Source organism: Myotis brandtii, unplaced genomic scaffold, assembly GCF_000412655.1.
Source record: "Myotis brandtii unplaced genomic scaffold, ASM41265v1 scaffold483, whole genome shotgun sequence".
Lineage (NCBI taxonomy): Eukaryota > Metazoa > Chordata > Mammalia > Chiroptera > Vespertilionidae > Myotis > Myotis brandtii.
This window is the reverse complement of record NW_005368456.1, coordinates 1,635,624-1,646,649: the sequence shown is the minus strand read 5'-3', so window position 1 is coordinate 1,646,649 and position 11,026 is coordinate 1,635,624. Positions and strand designations below refer to the sequence as shown.

At 44.7% G+C, this 11,026-nt stretch overlaps 1 protein-coding gene across 1 annotated transcript in view; it reads right to left on the bottom strand.

Moving 5' to 3' along the window:
• Positions 1-3,177: 3,177 nt before the first annotated feature.
• Positions 3,178-11,026, bottom strand: part of MASP1 (mannan-binding lectin serine peptidase 1 (C4/C2 activating component of Ra-reactive factor)) — a 63,789-nt gene continuing 55,940 nt past the window's right edge. Inside the window, exons 12-16 of the mRNA XM_005876273.2 lie at positions 9,967-10,080; positions 8,926-9,111; positions 7,071-7,138; positions 5,549-5,648; positions 3,178-4,863 (exon numbers count right to left, since the gene is read on the bottom strand). Coding sequence (XP_005876335.1) covers positions 4,673-4,863; positions 5,549-5,648; positions 7,071-7,138; positions 8,926-9,111; positions 9,967-10,080 — 659 coding nt within the window. The 3' untranslated portion in view covers positions 3,178-4,672. The remainder of the gene's footprint in view (positions 4,864-5,548; positions 5,649-7,070; positions 7,139-8,925; positions 9,112-9,966; positions 10,081-11,026) is intronic.

The following is an 11,026-nucleotide window of genomic DNA, read 5'->3' as shown; positions in this document are numbered from 1 at the left end:
CTTAAGGGCCCACCTAACTGCAGTATGATCTTGCCTTAACAAATTATATCTGCAAGGAAGCTATTTCTTAATAAGGTTTTGGCTTAAGGGCCCACCTAACTGCAGTATGATCTTGCAAATTATATCTGCAAGGAAGCTATTTCTTAATAAAGTCACATTGGGATGCATTGAAGATTAGGACTTCAGCATATCTTTTGGGGGGATACAATTCAACCCATTACAGGGTCCTCTTAGCTGTGTCAGCTTCTCCACTTTCACTATTATTGATTCCCTGAACAATTTTGAGGAACATTGGTCAAGTATTTTTAGAATATCTCTCAAATGGGATTTTTCTGGTATGTTTCTCATGATTAGACTGGGGTTATGAGATTTGGGGAGGAAGGAAAAAGCACAAAGGTGCAGTTCCACTTTCACCACAGCCTATCAAGGCCACATACTATCAATAGGATTCATCACTGTTGATATTAACTGTGGTCACCTGACTAACGTAGTGTTCAGTCAGGTTTCTCCACTATAAAGTTATTGTTCCCCCACCTCATGTGCATATTGGACCCTTTGAAAGGAAGTCACTATGTGCAGCCCACACTTAAGGGATGGAAAGTTATTCCAGCTCCTTTAGAGCAAAATATTTACATAAATTATTTGGCATTCTCCATGGGAGAGTCATCTATTCTCCCCATTTATTTATTTATCCAGAATTTATTCATATAAGTATGTACTCATGGATATTTACTTCATATTTTGGGTTATAATACAATATAGCTTTATTTGTTTGGTTGCTCAGATTATTCCAGCTTTGGCCATTGGAGCTCTTCCAGTAGGCTCCTGCGTTCCTTTGTCATCCCTCTATCATTGCACTTCCTTACGTTCTAATCCAAGATGCTTTAGGCTCATCTTGTACCAGAAAAATACCCATACTAGGGCAGGGAACATTTCCTGCTCTAGTCCTGGATCATCCATTTCTTCAAGGAGTTTCTTTTATTGGAGAAGAGTATTAGAAACCAAAATTTGAACACTATGTGTGCTTGTTGCTATAGAGTGTTGCTCTTTCTAGGCTGGGCCATATTTTTAGCCTTGCTCTGCTCCAGTTTGCTCACCTGTAAAGTGGGGATAATAACAGTACATTCATCACAGGTTATTGAGAGGATTAAATTAGGGAATTGTATAAGAGCTTAATGTAGTCTCTGTCAGATAGTAAGTGCTCAAAAATGTTAGTGATTATTTCCCATACAATTTTTTTACATGTGAGATAAGTTTAGTTGCCAAAGTTCTTTTCTATCTGCTCATTTTCCTGATGTAACAACCCTCAGAGAAGGTTTTTCTGCTAGTAGTTTATAGACAGAGAAATTAAGTGGATAAGGGAGTCAACTTAGGCTGCATTAGAACCTAAGTGTCTTAGTTTCAATACCTATTCTAGACCCAGATGGTCCAACATCTCTGCCATCTGAGGGGTATGAATTTTACATCCTTGATTCTTGCCTACCTTTGCTTGAAGGACTTCTTGGTTGTACTGATTCTTAAATAGCTGTCACCAGAAAATATTAACTCATGGCAGAAAGGAAGTACTGTACTCCATAACAGGCCACTCGTAGACACAGTGCCATTTTTTCTGAACCAAACAATTGAATGCATGATCTGGAATTTTTTTTTCTATTCTGGGTATGGATGAAATCAAGATATGTAACTTGATGCTGAAAAATTGGCATCTTGAGGTATACTAATAATTTACAGAGACAGTAGGACAAGGTATTTAATCAAAACTGACCGGCAAAACTTAAGACATACTACTATATTGATAATAAGATCTTATCATAGTCTCTCCCTTCATGATACAGTGATCCTAATAAGACACAGAGAAATGTTAGGTGAAATGTCAGTGCATGACAACATACAAACCAAACAGGATGCTTTGACTCAAGGCAGATGTTTATTGGAACAACTGTGTAGTCACCCACAAGAACAACAGCTTCTGTTGCTAATGAAATTGGCATGGTGCTTACTGAAAATAACAACCTTCACGGTATGAAATCATAGCTTTAGCTATTAAAAAAAACCCTATCTTCTAGGGAGGTGGTTTTGCATAGAAGAGATCGTTGTGCTCATTTTGAAGTTGGAATGGGTTTCATTTGGAGGTAGTGAGTTTCCCATCTCCAGAAATGTTCAAGAAAAAGGTCATGAAATTAGACAAGATGGTCCTTACAGACACTCTAATCCTCTGCCTCTGACTCTGAGAGATTTCAGGTTCTTGGATTTTGGCAGTAGTGCAGGGGCTGATACATCCTTACGCAGCACAATCAGACATCTGCTCACAATTAAGGGTGAAGTTGCAATTGGGAGAACAGATGGGATAAACTATGTTCAGCCATAAGTCAGTACAGATATCCCCGCTTTTTGAAAGTTTGCTTTACCTCACTTTGCTTTCACAAAAGACATACATTAGCACCTGCTTCACTAACCAAAAGAAATCTGAAGAGGATTTTAACTTTTAAGAAAAAAGGTGAAAAGCAAAATTAGCGTCCAGCATTTGTTTTGCAGCAACTGCTATAGTAGTAGCGAGAGTGCCCACCCTCCTCAAGGTTCAGCTCCAACACCATATCCTCCAGGATGCCTTCCTGATGCTTCCCCCTCCAATGCCTCCATGCTGCTCCCACACATCGCAGTGGGCGGGGTTCATTCTGATCATGGTGGTCACCCGTGTATGCCAGTTCCCTGTGTTGGAGCTCCTGGGAGGTAGGAGGCATATTTCCCTCATCTCAGTAGTCTCCGGAGCAGTCAGCTCAATCTGGTACATGGGGACTCCCAGGCAGTGCTGTGAGTCAGGGAAGTATGGAGTTTGGGAATGATTTAGGGCAATTCCGAACTTTGCATCGCACTTCTTTTTTGGTGTATGAAATAGAGCTCGAGCTTGCTTGACAAATGTCTGCTGGAATTGGGTACTACTGTGATCTTCCCTTTATAGAATAAACTGCAGGGCACAGAGAGGTAGGTTGACCAGCACACTGAACCAGAAGTAGCCCAGCTGGCATGGCTCAGTGGTCAAGTGTTGACCTATGAACCAGGAGGTCATGATTCGATTCTTGGTCACGGCATATGCCCGGGTTGTGGGCTTGATCCCCAGTGTGGGGTGTGCAGGAGGCAGCTGATCAATGATTCTCTCTCATCACTGATCTTTCTATCTCTCTCTCCCTCTCCCTTCTTCTCTGAAATAAATAAAAAAATATTTTTAAAAAAGAAAAGAACCAGAAGCAGGCTGTGAACTGCTTCCCCTGAGCATTCAGCCTAAGGCATAGTGTCCATAAGTCTTACTCTTTGTATCTTCTTTCAGCAAAAGACCCTGAATGACTTCAGCAGCTTCAGAGCAGTTCAAGAACTGAAATCTCCCATGAAGATAAAAATTGATAGGACCAGACAGGGACTTGGGGCTTCTGATCCCCTGAGAGGCTTATATTTCAGGCTCCGGAGGGAATGAGGTCTCTGGGGGCTTCCTGAGAGAGGAGATGGCTCTCTGAGGGGATTCTGTGTGGGAAACACTTATGACCATGTGGGGCTAGGGTAAGGAACAGGGGTGAGGAATCAGAAGAAGGGCTGCATGGGGTCAGCTTGGAGTCTAGTCTAGTCTCTCAGGGCTGACCTTGTGCAGCTCAGGTTCTCAGGAAGGGAAGGAGGTTGGGGCCTAGAGCAGATGCTCTGCTTAGTAATAAGGTAAGATTCCTTGACTAACATTTTGGCTGAGCTATGTCTTTGGGAACCAGGGTTTGGTGTTGCTTCAGCAGCAGTGTTTTCTATCAAAATTCTATTGAACCTTAAGGTAATTTTGGCCTTTTGGTTACTTTGGTTTTAACTCATCTCATCAAGAAAAAAAATGGCTTCACTGGATCCTGGATTGTCAGAGCTGGGAGGGTCCTTTGAGATGAGGGGAAGGTACTTGCTTACAGCCACACAGGGAGCTAGGGGCAGAGGTGGTTCTAGAACCTGGTGTCTGGCTTCCCTGTCAACCATTCCCAGTCTTCCTCCTTGCTCTGCTTCTCATAGGCACTCTCACAATTTGGTGTCTAGCTCAAGCATTGCTGTAGGACATGCTATAGGACTAAGAACCTTTCTCTTTTACATTTTTATAGGGGACAGGGATTGGGGCTTGGAAAGGTGCATGGTAGCAAAGAAGCATAGGGCATTTGGGGGCAGATGAAAGAGATAGTTAAGGTTGAGAGAAAGGGTACACACTGAGCAGACTTAAGACCCAGACAGGATTTGTAAGAGAATTTTGCCTGCCTGGTAGACATACTCATGTTCTGCTAAATCATATTTACTGAACACTTATTTTATGATTGCACTGTGCTAAGTGCTATGTATATATTAATTCGATTCTCATCAAACTTTTATGAGGTAGGTAAGGTATGCCATTTCCAGAATATGAACAAAGAAACTGAGGTTAAAAGAGGTTGAAGTCACCTGTCCATTGTTGCAAAACTTGTGATAGAGGCTGGATTCAACCCTGTGTTCTGATCACTCGGCTACTCTGCTTCTTAAAAGAGAGTGAAAAGGGGGCCGAGATGCCCCCATTATTGGCCAGGAATAGATGGGTGAATGAGGCAGGTGAAGGGTGAAGGTGTCTTGCGTCAAGTAATTATCCTCTTCTGCTGACTGACCGTGGACAGGTGGTGGAAAACGAAATTCAATTCTTCATACTGGTGACTCTCTGGATCCAGTTCTTGTTGCTGTAGATGTCAGAATATACTCCGTAGAGGTCCTTCTTTCCACAGTCCTTGCCCCAGGACACTGTGCCCACCAGGTACCACTGGCCTGTCTCGTTATCCAGGGTCACCATGGGACCTCCTGAGTCACCTGCACAGGCATCCTTTCCCCCTAAATATAAAAAAAGAGACGCAAGTCAAAGTAACCTGTCCCCTTCCCTAGCCCCAAATCCAAAGGAGCCTCTTTCTTCCCACCGCTGACTTGTAGTTCAGAGAATTGGGCACGAGGGGGTGCAAGCAGATCATTTGACTCAAACATGGGCTCTAAGGTTCTCAACCTTCCTAATGCCGCGACCCTTTAATACAGTTCCTCATGTTGTGGTGACCCCTAACCATAAAATTATTTTCGTTGCTACTTCATAACTGTAATTTTGCTACTGTTATGAATTGTAATGTAAATATCTGATATGCAGGATGTATTTAGGCGACCCCTGTGAAAGGGTTGTTCCACCCCCAAAGGGGTCGCGACCCACAAGTTGAGAACCGCTGACTCTAAGCAGTTCCAGGTGAGGCCTCCTCAGAGCTCAGAGATTTTTAGAAAGTGCCAGTGAAGGATTCTTGTGTTTCACAGGTGAAAAGGTGAACGTGGAGAAGGGAGTAATGGAAATTTCTTAGCATTCTTCTCTCTGACGCCATTTCTCTGGCAGAACCCTTCCTCTCATGAACTTCCTCCCCACCCCTCTTTCCTGTTTAGCCTACCAGACTCCAAGGTGTCCAGCCCTTCCATTGCTGGGCCCTGCACCACTTCAATGCATGAGCTAGACACCAAATTATTATATACAAGTCTCTTGACTTACCTTCCTTGAACCCAGCACAGATCATGTCCCTGGTCACTTTCTTCTTCAGTGGGGCATAGGCCTCCTGGCAGGTGCGGTGATCAACAATAGGGATTTCGATCTGAAATACAAGGCCATCGTTGGTCCCCACTGCTGGCTGAGGAGTCCTTGCTGTTCTGACACCCCCTAGAGCTGGCTGCTCCCCAGCTGGATGAGCTTGGGACTACCTTAGACCTGGTCTCAGAAATTGCCCTATGGTACAGGTGAAGAAAAACTGAATGGAGAATCAGCAGATCTATGATCAGGTATAGTCTCAGTCATAAACTTGCTGTGTGACCTTGGGAAAGTCATTTGCCCTCTTTGAGTTTCAGTTTTCTCATCTGTAAACTGGTCATACTTGCCCAGCACATGCATTATTTCAAATATGGCACTGTATGCAAATCTTCATGGTACAGAATGGCTACTGTACTCCAGCCATCATGACTGTTTTCCAGGCAAGAAGAAGGGAAGGAGGCAAAGGGCATATTTTCCACTTGGGTTGGCCTCTTTTTATTTTACTTGGGATATAATTGACATATAATGCTATGAGTTGGCCTCTTGTAAGGAGAACTTCTGCTGATATCCCATTGCCCAGTCTTAGCTACAAGTAAGGCTCAAAAATGCCATCTTTCAGCTGGGCACACAGTGGCCCCAGGTATATCAGCATTCCATTATTGAGGAAGAAATGGAGCATGCCAGTGGGGAGGCCATGAGCTGCCTCTGCCAGGTGTCAGCCAGGGGTCCTCAGTCATGACTCATGTCAGAGGGGCCCTTTGAGGAATGAGTCTCCTTCAAGGCTTCTACAGCTGCATGTTGGGAGGGACACTACTGACCGACAGGGCCTAGGGCTGCACAGTTACAGGCAATATAGACACTAGAGGCCCGATGCATGAAATTTGTGCAAGAGTAGGCCTTCCTTCCCCTGGCTGCCAGCACCGTCTTCCCTCCGGCACCCAGGATTCAGGTTTTCCTCAGGCCACTGGCAGGTACCCGGAACCCGGGCTTCCCTCACAGCCCCAGCTTCGTCTGGAAGGTTGTCCGGTCTAATTAGCATATCATGCTTTTATTATTATAGACCCATGACATGCAGAACAAACAGATCAAGCTTGATGGAATTCAAAGTCTCAGTGAACTTTGAGGTGTGTGTGAGCCTCTGGTGTCTTTCTCAACAACTCCCAGCTCCAGCCACCAAGTCCCTAAGGCAGTGATGGTCGCTTGTCAGAGGTGACACGCGAACTCATTTTTTTTGGTTGATTTTTCTTTGTTATATGGCATTTAAATATATAAAATAAATATCAAAAATATAAGTCTTTGTTTTACTATGGTTGCAAATATCAAAAAATTTCTATATGTGACACGGCACCAGAGTTAAGTTAGGGTTTTTCAAAATGCTGACACGCCGAGCTCAAAAGGTTCGCCATCACTGCCCTAAGGGGAAACATGGAGCAGGAAGATCTCATGTGGGGCAGGGGTGTCACTCTGTAGGGCATAAGTTGAAGTTTACCTCCATCAGGGTCTCTGGGAACCTTCGCAAGAACTGCTTCCCCCAGCCACTGACGATGACCATGGTCCCTGGAGGAGAGAAGACACAGTGGGAGCAGAGAGGCTGTTTGTGGGCTTTTCAGATGGTTGCATCTTGCAGCCCATCATCCTCTGCTTGAGGAGGAAGGGTTGAATTTTTCCCCTCAGAGAAAACCAGCTTGGTGAGGAGGAAGACTGCTGGGTTGGAGGTTGTCTGCAACAGAGGTCTAGGCATTTGTTTCTATGAATCATTAGCTGATTTGTTTAGTTGTCTATTCTCTCCCACTCCCAACTAGCATGGAACCTAGGCTCCATGACAGCAGTCATCTCATCTATCTTGTTCACTGCTGTATCCCTATGCCTGCCACAGTACTGGCACATAGTAGATGCTCAATCAATAATTGTGGAAAAAATAAAAAGTCCAGCTTAGTCCACAATATGCACGTTGCCTTTAGCAAGCCCTCACTCCTCCCTCCCATTATGAGCCTCAATTTCTTTATCCATAAAATGAAGAGGCTGGGTTTGATATTCTCTAACTCCATGCCCCCCACCCCAACTCTGATATTCTAGAAGTCTATGAAGTTGGCAAATCTCAGAGTGAGTGGAAGTGGGTTAAACACTGATAGAGCACTCACTGATTTCCTTATTTGAAGAAAAGCCTGGATCTGAATACAGCACTGGGATTTACATTGAAAAACCTGGATTCGAGGACCCAGATCTGCTTCTTACAAGCTGGATCTTGGGTAAGTCACGTCACCTGGCTGACCCTCAGTTTTCTCATCTGGAAAATGGGACTATAATACCACCTCACAAGACTTTTATAAGTGGTAAATAAGTTAATGAATGTAAAGCAACTTATTATGGTAGGCGTACCTTTTCTGTTGGCTCACTCTACCTAATACTTCTCAAATTCCATTCAGCCATTTTTTTATAACTTCTTTGAACTGAAGGAGTTTGGCTGTAACATGGCACCCCTGAACTTTCTAACAGAATAAAAGGGAAGCCAACTGCCCTGGTGGGACTCTCTCTCTGTGTTGGATACATTTGAATATAGTATTTCATTTAAATATAATGACCACCCCATGGGGTATTATCCTCAGTGTAGAGGCAAGGGACTTGAGGTTTAGCAACTTCCTCAAGGCCAACCAATCAGGAAATGCAGCATGGGGAGTGAATCTATGCTGTGATAAATCTATTGTCCTTCAGTTCCAAATTTACCCTTCTATACTCTGTTTTGTAACCCTATAGAAGAATTGGCACTTCTGCTTTTTCAGGGGGATTCTGAAAATAGGGGGCACTTCCAGGAAGGCTTGCCGTTACTGTTGACATCACCCTACCAGTGGTTTCTTACCCCAGCAGTGGTGCTTGGTTCCAGCTGTTTCCCTAATACCATCAGCATGGGGCCTCTTCTACAGGAGTCAGAGTTATTGCTCCATAGGGTCCCTGTCCAGGCTTCTAGGTTCTATAACTTCAACCTCTTCCCTTTGTCCCTCCAGCCCCAGGAGGAGTAGTTTCTTCCTGCAAGTTACTATCTCTATTATCTCAGCATTCCCCCTTTACTTCTCCAGTCCTCCAGCACCCTATGTTAGAATCTCTCTGTGACAATAACTAGCCTAGTTTGTTTCCCCATGGGGACTCTGGCTGATATAGTACTTCCTATTAACTATGTGCCACCTTGGAACCAGCCTGACAGTTGTTTTAGGGGAGGCAGCTGAGGAATCGCGCAGACATCGTCAGCTGGCTTCGTTGGCACCACAGCCTCACCAACGCTGGAGAAGAAGTCTCTTTGGAGGCACCTGATGCTCTGCAGAGGTGGGACCAGGGGTGGGGAGAGGTACCTTCCTCTGAGGAACTCTCTGGGAGACAGATGGGCATCACAAAGTCATTCAGCACCGGGCCCTTTGACAGCTCCACCAGAGCCACATCGTTCTCAAATGTGTTGGGGTCATACTGGGGATGAAGGAAGATGTGTTTGACCCTGAGATGCTGTTCAGTCTCGTCTGACCGGTGTCTCCAATGTTTACCTGGGCAAGAAGAAGGCACATGAGGCATGGAGGTAATGGAGACACAGAGGATAAGGTCACACTTACTCCCTGTCAGCTCTCTGTCTCATCCAGTCCATGTTTCCAGCCTTAACTCTCTTATTCATCTTTCCCCAGCAATCCTGTCCTACTTGCTCTTCCCCATATATTCTCGTGGGCTCCCATTTCTGTCTTTCTTCATGAGCTGATCTCATTGCTTTATAATACTCATTCCAAAGCTCATCACCACATGTTCAAATCATATAAGCACCCTTCTGGATCATGTGCTGCCTCCTCCATGAAGGCTCTCCAATTCTTGAGTTTGATTTTTTAATTAGACGTCTTTTCCCTATGAACTCCCATGACATTTTATCTGTTTTTCTCCTATAGAACTTATTGCTTTTTCTCTTATACTAGAAGTCTCCCTGCTTATATTTTATTCTTTTATTAGACTGTAAGCTCCTTATGGGCAGGAACTAGGTCTTAATTATGCTGTGTCCTTAGATCCTGGTATAATGTTAGCAGGCAACTAAACTGAATCAGCTGGTAGTATTGGGGATGCAATTGTATGCGTATCACTCACTTGAAAGCATGGATTCATAGAAGCCTGAAGTATCTTTGGAATTTATCTAGATTGGCTCTTTATTTCTCCATTGTAAAACTGAGGCCTCGACTTCAATGACTTGCTCATGGTCCCTGCACCTTGAAATCATTGCCTTGAGCTTAGACTCAGGTCCTTAGACTCCAGTCCCAGCTGATTCTTCATCCCAGGGATCCTGTCCTGATGAATGATTGAGTGGACACACCCAATTCTCAGAACCACAATTGGCTTCAGGAATCAGCTTGCCCCTCACTCACCCACGATGATTTTGAAGTTAGAAGGGCTGAGCAGGTAAAAGTCGTGGAGGATTGGGTCCTCTGGATCGAGCGAATGGTGGAGGCAGTGAGCCGCCGTCAAAATCCAGTTGGAGCCTGACAACAGAATTGTGTACACACACTGCCCTGGACTGCCCCAACCTGTCTCGAGCTGAGGCCTTCAGATTACTCTAGGGCACCCTTCGCCATTGCATTTCAAAGCCTCAAGTCAGACACTCATATTCTAATCTGAAGATGAGGAGTTGAATCTGTGCTTTTATTTGCCTATTCCAACCAAAGCTAAGGCTGAACATCTTTAACAGGGTTTCAGTGCCCCCTTAAACCCATAGGGTTGGTGAGCTCCAGACAGGCCAAAGTGGGTCCACAAAAAACCTTGTGCTCACTGGCTACTCCTCTGGCCTTGTGGTCCCTGGCCCAGCATCAACAGCCCCATCTGGAAATGGCTTATAAATGCAGATTCTCAGACCACCACCTCAGACCTATTGAAGCAGAATCTGTCTTTAGTAGGGAAATCTGGAAATGTTAACAAGATCCTTGAGTAATTCCTAGGCACACTGAGGTTGTAAAAGCACTGACATATCATGCTGCTTCCTAACTGTGGATGTACATTGGAACCACCTGGGGAATTAAAAAAAAAAAATAGGAGAAACCAAGATGGCGGCATAGGTAAACACTGGAAATTGCTGCCTCACACAACCACTTCAAAAATAGAACTAAAAGACAAAATGGACATCATCCAGAACCACAGGAAGGCTGGCTGAGTGGAAATTCTACAACTAGAAGGAACGAGAAAAGCACAGTGAGACTCAGAGGAGGTGCGGAAGTAAAGTGCAGAGGTACGAAGGTGCACGTGGAAAAGGCTGGCAACTGAGGACACAGCTGTCTTTTTCAATCCGGAGGGAGTCTCAAGCTCCCGACTGGTCTGAACTCCAGTTCCGGGCAAGTCTCTGGGGACCCAGACTCATAGGGGAGAAACTGGACTGTCTGGCATCGGTCGGAACTCGAGGGTGGCTTTCTCTCAGAGGTGCTTGCAGCGATTACC